Source organism: Talpa europaea (genome assembly GCF_964194135.1).
Source record: "Talpa europaea genome assembly, chromosome: 10".
Classification (NCBI taxonomy): Eukaryota; Metazoa; Chordata; class Mammalia; order Eulipotyphla; family Talpidae; genus Talpa; species Talpa europaea.
In genome coordinates this window covers 6,680,733-6,701,595 of record NC_140077.1, presented here as the reverse complement: position 1 = coordinate 6,701,595, position 20,863 = coordinate 6,680,733, and the positions used below count along the sequence as shown (strand labels likewise).

At 46.5% G+C, this 20,863-nt stretch overlaps 1 protein-coding gene across 5 annotated transcripts in view; it reads left to right on the top strand.

Annotated features, from left to right (window-relative positions):
• The window catches only part of PLPP4 (phospholipid phosphatase 4), a gene marked incomplete at both ends in the record, with an annotated part of 102,358 nt that overhangs the window by 42,904 nt on the left and 38,591 nt on the right, over positions 1 to 20,863 (top strand). For 2 of the 5 annotated variants that reach the window (XM_084246248.1, XM_084246247.1), the window contains 3 exons: positions 6,185 to 6,275; positions 10,985 to 11,048; positions 12,875 to 12,999. The exons of 1 other annotated variant lie outside the window; for it this stretch is intronic. In XM_084246248.1, coding sequence (XP_084102374.1) covers positions 6,185 to 6,275; positions 10,985 to 11,048; positions 12,875 to 12,999 — 280 coding nt within the window. The remainder of the gene's footprint in view (positions 1 to 6,184; positions 6,276 to 10,984; positions 11,049 to 12,874; positions 13,000 to 20,863) is intronic. 2 more of the 5 variants (XM_084246250.1, XM_084246249.1) reach the window with 2 other exon arrangements.

The window sequence follows — 20,863 nt, the reverse complement described above, 5'->3', positions numbered from 1 at the left end:
TGTGTTGATGCGGCGGATGGCAGAACCCATGTAGAATAGGCAGGTTTGCGGGGTTTGGGCTGCCCCTCTCCCTGTCCTATAACACTACCCTCTAATCTAATGAAATAAGTTCACTCTTTTGTTTTGCTAATAGCAGTGGATAAATTTCATTCATTTGGTTACAGCATTTAGTGCAATTTCATAATAACCCAAGAAAAGCAGTGGCTGGATTTGTGTTACTGTTAGGGGGAAAAGGCTGTCCCAAAGCAAATCCCATACAGGCTTTGTGGACTCCACCCCCACCCCAGGTCAAAGCCAAAGACACTGGGAACTCCAAATCCCATCACCACCCAAGGGAAGGTGGCTGGGACCTGAGGGTGGGGTTCAGCAGCCAGGTGGATACAAAAGGCAGACACGTGGGCTTTGGGGGGCTCTCTCTCGCTCTCCATTTTGGGCTCTCGGCCAGCTTGCAGCGTCCGGTCAGCTCTGAGAGTGACTTTGGGTTTCCAGGTCGTCGGATCGGGTAGGACGCATTAAAGACTTTATTTCCCTATTTTTCTCCCTGAGTTGTACCTTTTCCTTATTTTCTTTTTCTCTTGTAAATAAACCTTTTATTAACCCTTTTGTGTGTGTCTGTAGTAGAGTATTCATAAGTCTCTTTAAAGCGCGCGGGTGAGGACCCACAGCCAGGAACCCGTTTAATATCGGGGCTGCTCTATAACATTACCTGCAGCACAGAGATGAACGTGCTCTGCCAGCGCTTATGGTCGCTGTGTTCTCTGCGGTTTTATTAAGCGTCTGACATACCATTTGTCTATCATTTTGATCGCTTGAGCTCTCCAGGTGTTTATAGAAGACTTAGTAATTGAACATATTTTCACCGTTTTTAAAAAGTAGCTTGGTTTCCATAGAAAGCTCAACTTTCATTATTTGATATAGAAAATCTTTTACTTATAATTGGAATGTTTTAATCAAAACTTTCTAGCTTTGTAATCAAAGTGTTTTTTTTCAAAGCTGTTGGTATTAACCCAGATATTTCTTGATTGGGAAATAAGTGCCTCTGGAGGGGTGTGTGTGTGTGTGTGTGTGTGTGTGCGTGCATGAGAGAGAGTTTTAGAGGAGCCAGTTTGTCATATGTCACAAAAATAGTGTCAGAATCCTGGCTGGAGAATTGAGTGCAGAGGAAATGTCAGTAAGACCCGCAGGAGGCCGACATGCCTGTGTTTGGCACTATTTGCAGAGGTGACATCTTTCAAGATGCAGGTTGGGCCATTTGATCCCCAGAGTTTGTTCCCCTCAATGACAGCAGTCCCCACCCTTCCCAGGAGCACTGAATCCTGACATTTCCTGGGAGTTCCCAGGCCCCTGCCTTCAAAAGAGTCACTCTTCCCGCCTGAGACCGTGGGGATCTCCAGAGCATCTTCAGGGTGGAAAGTCTCAGTTGGGCTGTTGGTACGATTTTGTTGTCACTAGAAACTGTGTCTACTCCCACATGGGACCCCTCCAGGAGCTGCTGTGGGTGAAATCCATAGCAGCTGCAGGTGATGGGGAGTCAAATTGACTTGGGGTATACCCTTGGGGAGCCCTGAAGCCATCTGGGGGACATGATACTCTAAAGAAAAAATAGACTCTGGAAAGAAACAGAGGAGAGACTTGGGTAAACTTGCAGGGTGCAGCACCCCCATCACCATCATCACCATCACCACCAAGTCATCACGGTGTGACTGTGGAACTGTGCTCATCCCCGTATAAGCACATCTCAGCGAAGCCCTCAGAGTCGTCTGGGATTTCCACCTTTGTTGTCCCATCCTTTCAGTGGAGAAAATGAAGCTGTCGTGGGATGAAACAGTGAGTCTAGGATCATGTGACATCAGTGGTCAGACTGGGATCAAGTGCTGGCAGCTGAGTGTGGACTCCCTGGAGCTGTGGGAGTGGCCTCACAGAGGGGCACAGACACGGTCAGCAAGGGCCCTGCAGGCCCATGACCAGGTGTGTGTTTGGAGCACTGTATGGTGGAGGGGTGCAGGGCAGCAAGGAAAGCAGCAGCCTGCGGTGACATGAGGTTAGTTCATTATCCTTCTTTTAACAGACAGGTATGAGGCACCTGCCTTGGGCCAAGCCTGGCGCTAGGTATTGGGGTGCAGAGCTGAAGAGGCAGGACTTTTCCTCTAGTGGGGAATGGGCATAAGCACCAGCGTGGTGGTCTGGCATCTCATGAGACCCTTGAAGCCCAGGCAGGACGCCGGATGGAACCCGGGTAGAGACGTGTCCCCATGTTTTCCCTTGACTTAAATTTTTTTTACGCAAGACCACCTTTGCCCTTGTCTTTTTTCTCCAGCCACAATGTGTCCAGAAGATTGATTTTCCTTGAATATCACTGCTATTGTCTGGAGTTGCTCACAGGGCTTCCTAGTCTGGAGTAGGCTGATTTGAAGGAAGACTGAAATAAAGGCAATTTTGGGGGTGGAGGGGAGGGAAAGAGACAGGCTGGCTGGTGATGGGCAGTTTAATTTTTAGCCTCTTTTGCGAAGTCAGAGGCAGCTCTTTCCGCGAAGAGCTGGGATTGTTTGCCCACAGCAGGGCCCCTCCAGGTGTCTGCGTGTCCTGAATTGTCTCCCTGATGGCTCGGTGCCTCCCCTCTCTGTCCAGCACAGAAATGAAGGCATTTCGGGCCCACTGTTTGTCTGATGTGGACAAAGAGCAGTGACAGGCTCGTCTCCAGCGAATCTCCTCACGTTGGGGTGCTCAAGCTTTGACCCCTGCACTTGCTAACAGTTTTGGGGCCCTCGGTACTGCCTCCCTTCGCACTCCTTGCTTGAGTGTCCCGATGCCCAGAGGCATGCCCTCCTCGTGGGGTGCCCCACTTGGGGGTGACTGGGTGTGGAAGGACTGATGGCCCGGCCCGTGTTGGTTCCATCAGAGGACGCACGAGGCAGGGCCCTGGGTGGAGATAGGGTGAGGTGCTGGGATTAGCTCTGCCCTGTCCCTGACCCAGTGGTGCCACTGCTGGGACCTGGGGCCGGAGCTTCAGCTCTTCATGACTTCCCTGGGCCTGGCCACTCTACCAAGCTTTTCCTAGCTTGGGCTGTTGGCTCACAGTTTTCCCCGGGGGACTATGATGTGGAAGCCGACATGGTCGCTGGATGGTCACTCTCCGCTGGACTCGGGGAGGGGGAGGGTGTGTGCCCTTGCGGGGCTGCTGAGCATCAACTCCCAACTTCCTAGCTCTGTGGGAGAAATGGGGAAATCACTTCCTCTTGGTGTCTCAGTCTCCTTGTCTGTAAAAAAGACTTTAGCAATGCTTCCCTCCAGGGTGCTGGGGGCAGCAGATTGGAGACTCATAGCACCCTCCTTAGCAAGTGACACATAAGAAGCATCAGTATTTGCCAGTGAATTTGAATCCTGGCGATGATACGTTGCCTTGGATTTTGTAATGGGCCCCATTTTAGGGATGTGGAGACTGAGACTCAAAGGCAGAGGTTGAGTGACTGGCTCAAGGCCACAGGGCTGGTAAGGGTCAGAGCTGGGGCTTGAACCCCTGGCTCCCTGTCAGATGCCTGCATCCCTTTGTGTGAGAAGCTCATGCCATGGGGTCTTGGGCCCTCCTGGGTGCTGAGCGTTTGTCACAAAGCTGGTGGTTCTGGAGAGGAAGCCAGTGCGTATCCAAAGTCATGAAATGGGTTAAATTAAATGCAGTCTGGTTCAGTGAGTGTTGGGGGATCCCATTAGGAGAAGGAGAGCAGAGGCAGGAGGGGTGTTAAGAGAGACCCCCCTTGGCCGTCAAGTCGAGCACCTAGAGCCCCTGTGCGGTGTCCCCTCTGCTGCCTGCTCCCTCCTGCCTCGGGCCTCCTGGAGACAGTCTCTGCAGCTTCGTAGGGAAAGTCTTCCCAACTCCTATTTTTTCCTGGCATTTTATTTCTGTCTGACCTTAGCATATATTATCCGGGCAATCGTGTTAGGCTTTCTTCAGTTCTGTGCTGTCCTCGTAGTGAAGGTTTAGCTGTCAGTGGGGTCCCTGAAGGGCATTCACTGTTCAGGGAATTACTTGCCCTGTTGGGAGCAGGTGGCCTGACCTCCAGCACGGAAGTAAGAATAAGCGAGGAGGTGGACCTGTGGGAGAATTGGATCTGGGGAAACAGGAACTTCTTTGACTTTGACTATAACTTTGAACCTAAGTAAGCAGAGACTCCAGTCATGGCTGGTTAAACACTGAATGTGTGAATCCAAACTCTGAAGCAGTGTTTGTCAATCACCAGCCCCAGTATCATTCGAGGTGCTTCTTAATGTAGATGTAGATTCACAGACCTGTCTGATAAATGTATTGGAAGGACCCAGCCTTTTATTTATTTATTTTTAAAAGATTTATTTATTTATGCATATAAGAACTGGGGTAAAGGCCAGAGGTGCAGGGGGTGGGGGGCTGGTAGTGAGGGGATTCACCAGAGACAGAGTGGGGAGCAGAACAGGTGGATCCACTGAAATACACTGCTGAGGGGAGCAGCGGGCGAGACAGGAGAGGTCAGCTGCACCATGAGGGTAGCTCTCTGGCCGGGGATCGAAGTCATGTCACAGTGGCTGCCGATAGTTTGATAGTGCTGAGACTTTGACCCCTGCACCACCAGGGAGGCCCAGGCCCCAGCCTTTTAACAGGCCTGTAGGTGTGAGAGCCCCCAGGTGGCTGTGGAGCCTGGCATGGACTTACTGGAAACTTAATGCACAAAGTCTTGTTGCCTTTTCCAGTTGCCCTGAGAAATCCTCTGCTTCTCTCCTAGCTGCCCTTAGACCCAAGCCACATTCTCTTGAAAACTATGGTGACAAAACTTTTTTATTTAGCATGTAAGCAACCAAATCATTCAGGGCCTGATAAGGAGGCTGGTAACGTGCATAGGTGCTCAGAAAGAAATAGGCAGGTAAGGGAAGGGATTCTCCTATCTCGTGAACCATCTTTGAAGACAGCTCCCAAACAGGGGTCCCCAAGGTGTTTTGAGCTCTTGCAGTCTGATTGTAGCATTATGCAGGGCATCTTCAAGTATTTTGAAGGGTCATGTTCATCTGGATGAATTCTGTTCTTATACAATTAGTGTCGTCTCACCATTACTTCACTCTATCCTAAAAATAACATCCCATTAAAGCACCAGTGGGAGTTTCCAAAAGTGTGAACACCAGTGGTCAGTGGTTATTACAGCCAATCCTGCCACCAACTGGGGACTTGTGAGCTATTTGGTGCCTTCTGACATTGTTATCCTGAGATGTTATAATCTGAGGAGGTGAGATATATATATATATAATATATAAAAATATGCATATATATACATACACACATGTATTTATAAAGCTATGTATTTGTGTTTGTATAGAGCTTTTTCTGGGATGGTGGAATGTTGAAAATAACTAATAACCATAGAATGCTGAATTAAGACGAGGTGTGGAATGCAGAGCACCTGGTCTCCTGAGTGTGGCCTTGCTACTCACCAGCTATGTGTCTTTGGACAATTCATTTAGTCCCTGAGAATTGGGAAGAAAGGCTCAGTCATTCTGAGGATTCACGTGGCTCCAGTGTCTGGTGGTACCTGCGCTAGTTCTGCTCTTAGAGGTTCTGGTTCTGTGATGAGCATTTGCACCTGAATCCCACGAGCTTGGTTTCATAAGTCCTTGTTGTACTTCTGTGCTTTGGGCCAGGGAGGAAAGAGGATGGAGGAGGAAGGAGGAGAGACTTCGAGCAGAAGGACTGTCCTCTGCTTTGAGGGCAAATTCATATTGTACAAAAGGACACTGAACAGGGATGAAATGGCTGACTCTGAGCAAGTCCCACGTGTCCCTATTTGCCAGAGAGCCAGAAATGGGAGGCCAGGGGTTCTTCCACCCTTTCTGCAGGGGGGCCAGTGAGGGGGCTTCCTGGCAAAGATGAGTCAGCATCATTATAGACCGTTCTTTTCTGTTTAAAAAACCACCACTTTCAATGTGGCTCCCAGCAATTACGAATTGAATATAACCCACCATCAGATACCCAGTGTTTCAAGTCTCTGGCGTCTCTCTCTGGTGTCTCTGTGTACAGATGTAAATCTTCCACCTTTGTCTGAGGTCGGGCATTCTGTAAGGTCATCCAACTAGTGAGTGTAAAGGAAGCTAATGGGAATTAATTATTAAGCAGCCCATTGATAGCAAACTGCTGTCTTCATAAGGGATTATTTGTTATTTTTTCCAGGCAATTTCTTTCCTCACACCCCTGGCTGTTATTTGTGTGGTGAAAATTATCCGGCGAACAGACAAGACTGAAATTAAGGAAGCCTTCTTAGGTAGAGTATTCACAGATCCTGCTTCAGGGGGTGGGGCTGAACTTAATCAGATCACAAGATTGACAATATCTTCGCTCACCCAGTGGATTTTTCTGTTGGTCAAATTAAGCTTGGGAGAAACGGACAAGATAGACTTTGTTTAAAAAAAAAAAAATCATTGTTATTGAAATACCATTATTTTACATCCTTGCTCGTGTTTCCACAGTACAGGCAGCCTGCCAACCAGGTGGCGTGGCCATAGCCTCCAAAGCACCCATAGGCAAGATAGACTTAAGCTCTAAAAAGAACCAATGCACAAATTGAGGGGTGGGGAGCCTATTTTTTTTGCTGTTGTCCTTGGTGCTGAACATGATCTGGTACAGAGGTGGCGTAGTCCCTTGGGTGGTAAGCAAAGCGAATCTGAAATTTTGCTTCAGTGGCTGTCCAATCCCACATTTGTGCCTAATAGGCCTACATTTCAAGGAATTTGGAAACTGACCACAGACTCCTTGATCAGCCCCCTATGACTAATGACAAAGATGCAAAAGCAGGTATAAAATAGAAGTTGGAAACAAGTCCCATGACTCATATTCGTTTTGGAAATTGAGCAAGTGTAGAGAGTCCACAGCCTTTGTCCTTGGTCACAATATGTTATAAATTCTCCCAAGCTAAGACATCTGCATGTGACACAAGCTTTTTTTAGGACTTTTTAAGATTAAATCCATTTTTCTGATTTGCACATTCACCTCATGCTAAGTAAAGGACACTGTTAAGGGACAGCCACAGTATTTGCTCATTTAGCAAATAGTGTAAACCGACCTGCAACTGTGTTTCCAGCTTTTTGCTAATTATGAAAACTGAATTAGATTTTTTTTTGACATTCCCCCATAAAAGTTACCCAAACCCTTCACACAAATTGTGCTGTTGGTTTATTGTGAGGACTTGACATTCGGTTTGCAGTAAATCTGAAAAATGAGATTTCCCACAGAAGGACATATTTGTTAGATACTGGGTTTAGAGGAAATGTGAATGTAGCAAGATAGGACCTCCCTTTGCTTGGTAAGGGAGCAGGGTGAGAGCTAGATCTAGAGTATATTGAACAGCTAAAGGGTTTTTACTCTGGAGCAGGGCAGGCAACATTGCTTACGTCACTGGACTTTATTTAGGTTCAGTCTAGTTGAAAAGAACAGAATCCCTCTCATATTAGCCCAGACAAATTGTGGGTTTAATTGTACGGCTATAACAAGCAATTTCAGACATCTAAGACCCCGGGGAGAAGGACAGAGGTGTGTAGTGGGGACTGGAAGAGTGAGCCAGGTCACTGGGTGGAGATGCTCCCCTCAGCTCACAGCCTCTCCCCTCTTCTCCTCACCCCACCTACCTCATTCCCCTGCCTCGGCCTTGTTTCTGAGGCTCACGGTGGTTGTTGCTCATGCCCCACTCCTGGGATCAGCTCTAGTGTTTGTTACTTAGTTTCGCTGAATCTCATGGTATAGATGTCCCAGGCGGAGACCCTGGCCCCTGATTTCTCAAGCCTGGACACAAGGCTGTGGCCAGTGTTTAGGTCAGGTGCGTGCCCCAGGCTGCTCCCCTGTGGGTGGGGGTTTGGCAGTCACGTGATCTTGGTGTCCTCAACTGAGGTTGGAAAGCTCAGTTTTTCCAAGAAAGGGCAAATGTGCCCTTCCCCATGTGACTTAGCAGTGAGGGTAGTGCTTGGACAGGTATCACTGCAGTTCCCAAAATATCCTGTTGGCAGCCCCTCGTGGTTGGCCTGGACATGTTCACTCCTTACTTTAGTTGCTCCCTCGGCACAGAGTCCCAGGATATGTGTCTGTGGGTAAGAACTATCTTTCATGGTTATGGTTATAATTTACTGCCAGCTTTTGGAGTCGAGCTGCTGTTACAGCAGTAAGTAGCTCATAGTTACTTCCTCTAGACCTTTTCATTCTCAGCTAAATCTCCCTTAGGGTGACATTTCAAAATTGCACAGCATACCCTGCCTCCTATAAGTTAACAGAGAAGGCGGAGTTATTGGATGTTCTGTTTGCCTAAATAAATGAAAGTCTGCCCTGTAAAAATGATTGAGAGCCTCCCAGTGCACACATCTTCTTAAGATCACTGCTCTTAGGAAGCCCTGAGAGTAGGGGATGGGGGCTGAGCTCTAAAAAGCAAGGATAGAAAACTAGGAATAGCCTTTCCACTGTGATCTGGCGCTCTGGACTTTCTCAGGGAGGTGATGTCCCTTCTTTGCTCTGGCATTTTCTGCAGACAGAGCCCAAGGATTCCCCTTGAATGCATGTTCACAGAGGTCCTCTTTGTGTTTCTGCCATTGGACAAAAGGAGAGAGACTTGTCCCAGGGAGCACTGGGTTTTTAGGGATTTAGGCTGCAGAGCAAAGTCTGTAACAGGGACCCTGTTAGAGAAGCACTGCTGTGCTGAATTCTCAAGGACAAAAAAAGTCTCAATAAAAGTTCTCTGATCTTTGGGAAGGCTCATAAGTAGTGGTGATCCCAGTACAGGCCACTTGCAGGCCAACATGCATGGCATTTTGAATCTTTTTTATCATATACAGTCTGGGTTGTCTGTCTGAAGCTTTGCTCAAGCCTTCAGTGCAGGGGAGGCGAGGTGCTGCAAACAGCCCCTGAGCCAGACCCACTGGGCTGCTGTGTGTCAGCAAGGGCTCCTGTTGGGCCGTCCCTGTTCTGCTCACCCAGCTTTCCTGCATTGAATCTCAGCACAGCCTTCTCTCTGGTATCTGTGTGAGGCCCCCATGTCATCCCTGGAGGGGTGTGTATGTGCTATTCAGAGGAACATCCTCATCTGTTTGGTTTACTCCCAGAATGCTGACATGGCTTCCACCCTAAACCCCCAGATCCCCACTCTTTTCTGCCTCCTTCAGGCTTTTGGATCAGAGAGTGAAGCTGTGGTTACATCACAGCCACACGTTTCTAACTCAGCTACTTGCTGCTTTTTAAAGAACCTCTCTGTGCTGCAGTAAGCCCCACAGGTGCAGAGGATGGAGCATGGATGGTGTCTGGATCTATGTAGAAATCTCTAATGCTCCTGAAGGGCTTTTGAGATCAGCTTGTGATGCTTGTTCTTGGAGATGTTCTCTGTGCTCAGCCCCATGAGGACAGGAATCAGAATGAGCCAGCCCTGTGGGGAAAACTCAGCAGCGAGCAAGTCAAACCTACCAGGAAAATTCCTCAGTCTTTACTGGGTGATGTCACAGCCTGTTCATTAACATGCAGTACCCAGAGAAGAAAACCCAGGGATTTTCCTCTCCTCCCTGCAACAGAGACCTCTCGGCAGTGCTCCCAGGTTTCCAGATGGGAAGCTAGCATTTTAGGAAGGGTCTGTGCAAATACGTCATCAGAGAACCTCTCCAAGTTCCCCATGCTTCTTTCCAATGTAGACGCCCCAGATGCAGGCCTGGTGTTTTAATGGCAGTGCTGTTCTGTGATTCATGCTCTGCTCTCCACCAGCTGCCCGTGCAACCCTCCTTTGCTGTCACACTCAGATATATGTCCAGTTGTTTCCTCTCCCACACTTAGGTGATTAGTTCCCCTTAGACAAAGGTGGTCATTCGATCTGATCCCTCCCATTCTCTCTGTTCTCTCTGCTTCCCACCACTGGTTCAGAGCAGGTAGTTTCTGTCTCCACCACTGGCCTATGTCCTTGGTGACCAGGCTGGCCATTCTAGAGTGCTTTCTGCTTGTAGAACAACACATTTATCTCCCCAGATGGCCATGAATTGCTGTAGGCAACTCCTTCCTGAAAATGTCCCTCCCCTGCTGTATTCACACATAAATCTCAGCTAGTATTGAGTAGTTAATATTTGTCAAAGGGAAACGGTAGCTCAGAGGCTTTATTACTCAACAAAGCAATGGAATAGAGAGCATCCATAGACTTTATTGCTTATGCAAGGCATTTGACCTTCCAGCACATCGGCGTACCCTTTGTACAGGCTAACTAACCACATGAGATGGGGGAGGTCCTCGCAGGGAAAATTCTGCAACTCTGGTCCTCTGCACCCATTGGACAATGCATCCTTCACTTAGCAAAGTCCTTCCAGACTGCTTGGAGAAAGGCCCCATTCTGTCTCTTTCACAGCAGTGTATTTCAGAAGTTCTTGCTAATTGAGGTGACAAAAGCACCAAGTGGGCAAACCTGAAATCCCAGTTTGGGGATTCTTCACCTTCTCAAAAACAGTGCTTTCTTTTATAGCGGGGACAGCTGTTGGTAGATGATAGTTCATCCAGGAGATCATCGCCAGGTGGGAATGTCCTAGTGCGCAGGAGGATTCCAGCAACTACTCTCACTAGACTTATGTCTGAGAAACTTGCCAGAGGAAATAAAAAAGTAATGTTTCTTGCTACCAGTAAAAGAGGTTCTACACACTGTAGTATTAAATCTGTGCACATCAAGCCAGGGAGTGATAGATGGGCTCCTCTGTGATAATGAAAATTTCAGGGAAGGAGGAGAGATAAATTTCATGTCCTAGGGGCTTGAAATGTTGTGAGTCACTCTCCAGAGTCCTGAGCTAATTATATTTTACTCCAGCAACCAAGTTTCCTCTGTTTTTTTAAGATTGGGTTCATATTTCTAGTCATCAATTAAACAGTATGATGATGTCACAGTGATGATGCTGATGCTGATGGTGCTGATGCTGATGATTTTGACCTGAGAGCCAGCTGGTTATTTTTCTGTCTGTTGGTTTTGTTTTGTAGCGGTGTCCTTGGCTCTTGCTTTGAATGGAGTCTGCACAAACACTATTAAGTTAATAGTGGGAAGGTAAGTTCCACAAAGAAACATGGGGTGACTGAGCCCCATAGGGCCACCTGAGGAGGAGCCTTGGCCACAGGGCACGGGAGGGGACAGAGTTGGCCTCTTCTGGTGGTCCCTTAGATAAGCCTCCTCATGGACTTTCTGTCCCCAGCACAGATCTTGTCTCTTCTTTGAACTGTGGATGCTGTTTCTGAGAGCAGGAGGTCCTAGAAGAACGTGTCCACTGAAGGGCCTTTCTGGTGGTCCTGACCCCATCGTGGGCGTTTTTAGGGTCACCCCCTGCTAACCCGGGGCCTCACTACTCACTTGACAGTTTTGGCCTCCAAAAAAATTGAGGCTATTTATTTACTGTTCTCTTTGGGGAAAGTATACATTGGCATTTGAGCTTTGGCGTGGGGCACCTTTCTCTTACCCCTGGGAAATGATTCCGTTCTCCATTTATCCTGTCTCCTCGATCACCTGCTCTGGAAGTGAGCTAGTCACTGTAGAGACAAATGGTCAGAAGGAGTGAATTTGAGACCTGACGTTGACCCTGGCTAACTGCTGGGCTTGGGCAGGGCGGCTTCCCTCTCAGAACCTCAGCTCCTTGGTGCAGGGCGCCCTGGAGGCCCAAAGGGGCAGGAGGTGGATGCCCTCGGGCAGTACTGCAGTGCTCCAGGTGCTTGGAGTTGTGGTGGGGCCTGGATTAAATGCTGACCCTTGGGTCCTGTCCTTCAGAGGTTCTGTTTCAGCAGGTAAACAAACAGCCACGCTTGGCGAGGCACTAGAGTAGGAGGACAGTATACCACACCAGCAGTGCTGACAGAGTTTTGATGTTGATTACTGACATTGAGCATCGATAGCTACAGATATTGAGGGGTTATCATTGGGCCTCCAGAGCAGGGAGGACCAGTGGTCAGTGTGCATGGACTGTGACCTGATCCAGGCAGAAAAGGGGCGCTGTCTTACTGCCTTAGCGAGACTTGCCCATGGTGGGCATCTGGAAAATATTCCTTGAATCACTGGAGAGACTGACCACCATGCCTGTGTGGGGAACCCCTTTAGTGAGGAGGAAAAGCATGGGGGTGAAGGTGTAGCTGTGAGCATTCATTTGCTGGGGCTCAGAGCTTGTCTTTGCCACTTACTGGTTACGAGTGACCTCGGGCAGCAGTGTCATCTCCCTAAGCCTTCTTTTCCCCACCTGTAAAGTGAAGACAGCCCCTGACCGGCTGCAGGAGGGTCCCGAGGAATGTGTGCTGTATCCCTCCCATGGTTGCTTAGTGAGCACTGTGTCTGGGACCCGGTAGGGCTCAGAGATGCCAGACAGGTGTCCGTATGCGCGTGTCGCGGAGCAGAGCTGCCAGGCTCCCTCAGTGAGGTGAAGTGAGACCTGCTATTTGAGGAAGGCAGTTGGCCACCTGGACACAAGAGATGGGGGTGCAAGGGTCTTGGAGTCTGGGCCCCTGGAAGCGGGGCCGCAGGTGGAGGCCGGATCTATGCTCCCTCCACGGGGGCTGTGCTTGGGGTTTCTTGTGCTTCATCTCCCTTAAACATCGGGGGCCTTTGGGTAGGGACTCAGCTCCCCCTTTACAGAAGTGGAAACTGAGACTGGGGGTGGCTCTGTGACCTCTCCAAGGTCATAAAAGTAGTAAGTGTCAGAGCGCGGGGCAGATCAGATCTTCCTGTCCCAGAAGCCTGAGCGTCCTGGAGACCCCGGGTCTAGAGCCTCCACAGGGAGCTGGGTGCGGATGGCAGAGGAGGAGTCGGGGCAGCCGGGAGTGGCGGGGATCAGCTGGGGGTTTGTTTGTGATGGCAGCGTTTTATATTGAAAATGTCCATGGTGTCTTTTGTAGACCTCGCCCCGATTTCTTTTACCGCTGCTTTCCAGATGGAGTGATGAACTCGGAAATGCACTGCACTGGTGACCCGGATCTGGTGTCCGAGGGCCGCAAAAGCTTCCCCAGCATCCATTCCTCCTGTAAGTTCAGTGGCCGAGACTCACTTTAATTCCCATCATGTCTCCTGATCCCTGTTTTGCACATTTGGGTGGACAGAGAAGGTGTTCTGTCTTCATCGCAGGACGGTTGACTTAGAGACAAGACATTTGCGGGGTAGTAATAAGAGGCATCTCTCGAGATCACAGGACATATGTTGCTTTCCAGAGCTTGCCAGGGGGACGTGTGACACTTTACCCGTAGGTGGTGAGATTCAGGAACCTGACAGTGCAAGGGAATTTACCAGATCCTGTGAGATACTATGCTTTTCAGTTGAGCGTTCTTGCTAATTTATTCCCTCAGAGTGTGTGTGTGTGTGTGTGTGTGTGTGTGTGTCTGTATGTGGACACCGATATATAGCATATATATGTATACATAGGCTTCCCCCTCCCCTCACTGAGAGTCTGCTTATAGATGGGTGATCTCAGGTGGGTCAAGGGGAGCATGGTGTAGTGGAAGGAACCCACCTTTGAGCGGGATGAATCCTGGCTGTCCAGGTATTAGCTCTGTGACTCAGCTCCCTGTGCCTCCCTTCCTGCTGTGTGAATGCCTCCGTGATGATTAAAATGAGCGATAATGATCACTGGCATTTCTGGAGCATCTACTGTGCCAAAATGTTTAGGTGTGTGATGATCTTTAATCCACTCAATATATAGGAAGTACTTAGTAAAGTACTTGACATAAATAGTAGTTATCCACCTCCTTGCTTATCATTGGAACCTCCTGGCTCTTGTCTTCATTCATTCATTCCATCAATCTTCATTGAATGGCTCAGGTGCCAAGGCACTGGGCCGAGTGCTGAAGATGCAGAGATCCATAAGACACAGTTCGTGTCCTGGCAACGCTACAGGCAGGGCATGGCAGACTGTATACTAGGTTGGTGATTCTGGGATTATGGGGGGAGAAACATGGCCATGGAGAGTGACCCCAGGGAGAGTACAGGGTGCTCTCGTGACCCCAAACCCTTGATTCCCTGCAGGGCTGATCATCGTTTGCCATTGGCAAGCTTGTTACTTCAGTCTTTTTTTCCCCTAATAACTAAGACATTCCCTGATAGTAGCTGGGTCCAAGAATAACCGGAGGCCTTCCCTGCAAAGTGGTTGTTGGACATTTGGCTGAGAGCCATTGCAGACCAGGCTGTCAACTCTCTTGGAATACAGGCACTCTAAGTGAATCCCTGCTGACCTGTCAACTGCCTGCCAGGTCAGATGTCCCTATTTTAGGTACGGGGCCGGTGAGGCTCAGACAGACTCAGTAACTTGTGCAAAGTCTGACCTTCACAACGGCCTCTGAGGACTTCTGATGATTGAATATAATGGAGAACTCACCGTTCATGTTCACTTGAATAAATAATTCCTGTAGTTATATTGTCTCTAGTTTCCCAGACACGGTACCGAAATGGATAGTGGACTCTAACGATCTGTCCAACGCCTAGCCCTGGGACCTGTGAACATGACAGTTGAAAAAGGGTCTTTGCAGATATAATTAAGAATCTTAAGATGAGATCACTGTGCGGCTTGACAGGCCTCAATCCAGTGACAGAAACCATTATAAGAAAGAAACAGAGGAATATTTGAAACTTAGAGAGAAGTAGGCAGAGGTTGGAGGATACTGTCCCAAACCAAGGAACACCTGGAGTGGCCAGAAGCCAAAAGAGATGAAGAAATCTCCTCCTCTAGAGCCTCAGGATGTAACCTTGTCAAGGTTTTGATCTTGCCTTCTGGTTTCCAGAACAGTGAGAGAATAAATTTCTTGTTTTTAGTGACTGGATTTGTGATCCTTTGTTACAACAGCCATTGGGTTTGAAGACAGAGATTTTGATCACTTACCAGTTAGTGAAAGGATTTGTCTTATAGTTGGGGCGGGGAGTGGGGGGGAGCTTAAGATAGAACATACCTTGGAAATCACTTCCTCTCTGTGTTAGTTTTTTCTCTCCAAAGTCACGTTTTTAGTGATGTCTGTTTTGGAGGAAGCGGTACATACCAGCTGGGGAAATCCCAGCTGTATCAAGTTATTTGTCTCCTTATTGTTGGGGACTACTGTACAGGCATTATTTGGAGGCACCTGGAATAGTATTCACCCAGATTGTTCTCCATCTATTGTCTTGCCAGGTCACTCAAGTTCTCTGTTGTTTTAGAATGTCTTTTGTCCTCCCAAAGCCTTGGTGCTGAGCTTTAAGGGGCTTCAAAAGTTAAAAGCAGTAAGAAATGAAACCCTCTAGGAAAACCTTAATCCTGACTTTCAAGTGGTTGACTGAAGACCACAGCACCGTTTCATATCGGCTGTTGCATCTGAACTTGGGGAGGAAGCGGCTCTCATGTGAATATCTCAAGCTGGAAGACTGCTGGACCATAGAGATTAGAGGCCAAATATGTTCATTTTAGAGGCACTCCCTCCCTAGCAAATGCATTTTCTGACAGGGCTGCCCGCCAGCTGCCTTGTCAAATGCGGGGCTGATGTTCGATGTGCTAGACAAGCTTTTTGACAGTAGCTATTACTATCTTTTGCTTAAAATGCTACTTAAAATGTTACGAATTCTTACTATTTGGCAGACACAGAACCGTCCCCAGCCTCTAGGCTTTGATGGGGGTATTTTCGTCTGTTCTTTTTTTCCCTTTTTTATGACAGGTCAGTGATTGCCTTGCAGAAAGCTGCCACAGCCACTTAGAAAAAGCCATGAGTGCTGCTCTCTGCATTTCTTGTTGTAGACACTAGGAAACCTAGTGGCTGGTGTGACTTTGAAGGAGATTCTGCAGCCCAGAAGGGATGACTTGCTTGGGCTCTGGATTGACACACATACTCTTCATCCTCCTCAATAAAATCAGTTGTGTAGCTGGACATGTGTGAGTGGACACAGGAGTTCTGGACTAAGGGCTCTTCCATGCTGATTGCTCATGCTAGGTGAACATGGGGCACTTCTGCTCTGTTCACAGGTGACTGGCGCCTCAAAGGTAGTCCATATCCACACATCATCCAGCAGAATTTAAGAACAAACACTGATTTCTTTTGGAAACAAAAAGGTCTTGTCCTTAATCCAACCATAGCAGCTGAACAGCTGCCTCCCACCCCCCACAAGTGCTTACATTGCAAACTGTCTGCAAACAGGACATCCCCAGGGCAGCAGTCTTAGGGGACTTGCTCTCCCAGGCAGCCTAAGCCACTGAGATTGGAAAAGCAGAGATCACAATTTCAAAGAGCAAGTAATTTCCTTCAGAGTGATGAGGAGCTTGAGATTTAAAGTGGAGAAAAGCAATGCTGTTCTCCCAGCGGGGATATTCTGAAAAGGAAATTGTCTTTCATTGCATAATCTCAACATTTGATTGGATATTGATTCAACTTCCAGAAAGAGGAGAACCTTCCAAGAGAAAAATAGAAAGGACAAATTATGAATGCCATGTTATTCCTGTAAAAATGGTGGGAGTGAATAGAATGATGCTGCTATCTGGGGGGGCACCCAAATCCAGTGGTTGCCTGTGTTTGTAAATAAAGTTTTATTGGTACACAGAGGTGCACATTCATTTACATAGTTGCAAAAGTGACAGATGGCTCACAAAATGGAGCATGTTGAGCATGCGCCAAACAAACTGTTCAAAAGCGCTACTGTAGAGGTTAGAATGAAGCAGGGATGAATAAGAGAACTTTTAGGGCAATGAAACAATTCCAAATGATACTAAAATGATGGTGCCTGCCATTACACATGTGTCAAACCCATGGAATGAACAGCACCCAGAGTGAACCCTGATGAAAACTGTGGACTTTGGGTGATTGTGACATACCAATGAAGGCTCCCACACTGTGACAAATGATGGGGCATGTTGATAATTAGGAAGGCCAAGCATGTGCGGAAGCCTGGGTTATATGGGAGATTTTCTGTGCCTTCTTAATTTTTCTGTGAACATAAAATGGCTCAAAAAGTCTAAAATTAGCAGGACAAACCAGCAGGCTGGAAACTCGGGCATTCTGTGTGCTGTCTGGAGGTAGAATTCTTTATTTGGAAAACTCAGCTCTTAAGGCCCTCAACTGATTGGATAGGACCATCCACACTGTGGAGGGGGTGCTCCTATACTTAAAATCAGCTGATTATGAATGCTTATCTCATCAGAAAAAGACCGTCACAGGAACATCTGGCTGTTTGACCAAACAGCTGGCCACTCCAACCTAGCTAAAACTCGACACAGCAAATTAGCCATCACCCAGCTCTTCTTTCCTTCCCCTTTCATTTTAAGATCATAAATACCCTTAGAATGATTAAAACCTCAGTGGCAGAAGTGCCAAACATTAGAAGGTCCGCATTTAGCCTCAAGATTTCTTTGATGACAGCCCTTGAGATGGGCTTATAGACACTAGAGGGTCTCTGTAAGCTGAGAATCTAGGAGTTTGCTTTTGCTGTATGGGTTTTAGATGTGAATGAAGAAATTATCACAAGACATCATCTATGCTAACCAGCCAGGTTTAGCTCCACGAAGCATGAATATTTGATATTGTAGACCAGCTGGTCTGAGTGCTTCGGCAGGATTTTGCATAAAGAAAAAGGAAGCAGGAGAGAGGAAACTGCAACATTCGTTAGTTTTGCATCATTTAATGAAGTGAAATTGCTGTCAAGAGGTTTTGTTGGTAGGTGGAAAGTTTAAAAAATGCTTCCCTAAGACATGAGCTGCTTAGGTCCTGGGTTCAACCAGGTCAAATAGGTGGTCCTTTATCTGAGGTCACCTCCATTTGTGTGGTTTCTCTTGAAACTTAGGAATGAAATTCCAATTTCAGTATCATGTCAAGACCCTTTTTTCTTAAAGGGTCTTGTTATCCTACATGTCAAGTTTCCAAGACAAATTTGGGGATTCTGGAAGCAACCACACTTACTTTGTAACTTCTTTTTCACCCAAATGGACTCTTCTTTGCATACTGGAAAGGCTGGTTTGGGCACACCTTTTTTTTAAAAAGTAGAATCAAACCTTTTCCATTATCACCCCCTCTTGGAAAATAGTTGTTACCAGAAAGTAGTGTGGTTGTTCGCTTTCCATGGAATTTATTTGTAAAAGAAGTTTGGAAAAGTAACATTGCCATGCAACTGAAATTGGAATTTCATTCTAGTTTCATGTGCATTGTCAAAAGGTCAGCACTGTATTGTGGAAGTTCTGCCTTCACCACCAAGAGCCCCCTCTCTACCTTTCCCACGTCTCTTACCCCATCCCTCCTGTTAACCACTCATTGGTCTAAGAGTCTCAAAGTTTATTTTATTTAATGCATGTGTTTGGTTGTTCTACAGATCACATATGAAGGAAATCACCATGGGTATGTCTTTCTCTGTCTGACTTACTTCACTAAGTTTAATAACCCGAAGGCCCAGCTGTGTTGTAAGTGTTGCAAAAGGCAGAATTTCACCCCCTTTTATAACTGAGTAGTAGCCATTGTGTATGTGCAACACAGCTTCTTTCTGCATTTATCTGTTTGATGGGCACTTAGGCTATTTCCAGCTCCTGGCTGTTGTAAGTAGTGCTGCAGGAAACATGTGGGTGCATGTATCTCTTCATATTAGTGTTTTTGTTATTTTTTGAATAACTGAATCGTATGGAATTTCCATGAAATTTTAATGCCACAGATAAACTATACCTGCTTATGTACCGTGGCCCTTTAGAAGACCATGGCAATTGTAATATGTAAGATTTTTTCATCTCCAAGAATCAATTTCATCCTCTTTTTATCCATATTGTTTTGGTTGAGAATGTGTGTCCTGGGGAAGTAGATCTTAACTGGGCAGTTTGCCCCCTCTCTTCCCCCCACCCCCAGTGAGCATTTAGCAATATCTGGAGACATTCTTGGTTGTCATGACTTTGGGAGGGGACAGGTACTACTGGCATCTAGTGGGAAGAGTCCAAAGGTGCTGCTCTATACCCTATACACCCTATAGTGCACAGAGTGAATTTTCCAGCCCCAAATGTCAATAGTGTCCAGGCCAAGGAGCCCTGTTCTAGGGTATAGGCAAAACAGTGGGAGGAATCGATCACTCAGGTATTAAATTTATCCACTCTCCAAATTCCTGGTCTGAACAAAGAGAATATTTTTAGGAATGGATACTGTTTAATTTTTAATTCAAAATGCTCTTCATGGTTCACTGTTTGATTTTCATGGGCAAAAAAAAGATCAGGGTCAGATTAAATATTATAATTAAAGCCTAATGCCTTTTTCATTCTCTCTTTTTTTGACTTTTTATTATATAAAGTTTCAGATATGTGAAAGAAAGCAGTAATCTCGTGAATCCCCAGGCTCTGGCATGACTCTGCCATCCCTAATTCCTGTTTTTCTCTGCTCACTTCAATCGTGATGATGAATTTTAAAATTTATTTCAGTATTTGAAGGTAAAATTTGCATTCAAATGTACAGATCACCCATTTCTGATAAGCGACTACACCTTGTGGAGCATCTTCCTAGCACTCTATCCAATATTTCTGTAACCCCAAAAAGTTCCTTTATGTCCACTTTCGATCTTCATCCCCTCAATACCTTTTTAAACTTTAGATGAGCTTTGCCTATTTCAGACTTCACAGAAGTGAATCACAGCAGGTGTTCTTTTCCTGGGTTTGGCAGCATTTGTTCAGCATAATATCTTGAAATTCTTCATGTTGTTATGAATATCTGTGATTTCGTGGCAAAGAATGACAACTTGCTTATCTATCCTCCTTTTGGTAAACATTGAGATGGGTTCCAGTTTTCCCAATTGCCAATAGAGCTTCTGAACATTTGTGTGCAATTCTCTTAGTGGATTATTGCCTTTTATCTTGCTGTCCGCCCATGACAGGTGTGGCTGGGTGAAGAATTAGTTTTAACGTTCGAAGAAATTGTCAAAATCTTTACAAAATGCTTGTGTCAATTTTCATTCCCACTGGCAATGTTTGAAAGTTCCAGGAACATTCCGTATCTTCACCGACGTTTGGCGTTGTCAGACTTTCTAAGTCTGGTCATTTTCGTAGGTTTGCGGTGCTCTCGTGGTAGTATTAATTGCATTCCCCCGCTGATGAGTGATCTTGGGTATATTTTCATTTGCATACTAAGTGTTCACATAACTAATTTGTGCAGCATCTCTCCTGTCCTTTGCCCATTTCATTTTTTGTTCATATTTATGATTAATTGGTGGAGCTTCTTGTGCGTTTTCTATTTATAAGATTTCTGTCAGATAAATATTTTGTGAATATTTTCTCCCACCAATGATTTTTTCCCATCATGTTCTTAGGGTGTCTTTTTAATAAACAGTTTTAAATTTTGATTAAATCTAATGTATTACTTTTCTTCTTTTATGGTTATTACCTCTTGTCCCCCGTTCACGAGTCTTTTCCCAGGGCTCCAGTTGCAAAAATATTTTCGTATGCTTTCTTCGAAGTTTTATATTTAGGCTTTTCTCAAGTTGACTTTTGCTCATTGTCCGAGGGAGAATTGGAAATTCATATTTTCCTATATTGATATCCATTTTTTGGCATCACTTGTTGCAAAGACTTTCTTTTCATCATCAAATAGCTTCAGTGCCTTTGCAAAGATCAGTAGACTGCTGAAGGGTGGGTCTGTTTCTGAACACATATACGGTTCATTGATCCGGTGCCATAGGCCAGAACTACATTGTATTGATTATTATAGCTTTATGGTAGGTCTCGAAATCGGGCTGCTTGAGTTCTTTTTTGTTTTTTTCCCCTCAAGCTTGTTTAGGCAATTATAGATCTCTGGAGTTGGGGTGAGGGACAGTGGCATTTTCTCTCTAAATGATACCCATGCCTTAGGATGTGGGCATTAGCAGGAGGGTCACCATGGCCTCTGGTATTCTTGGGGCACAAGACATGCTGACACCCTGCCCCTCTGGGGAAT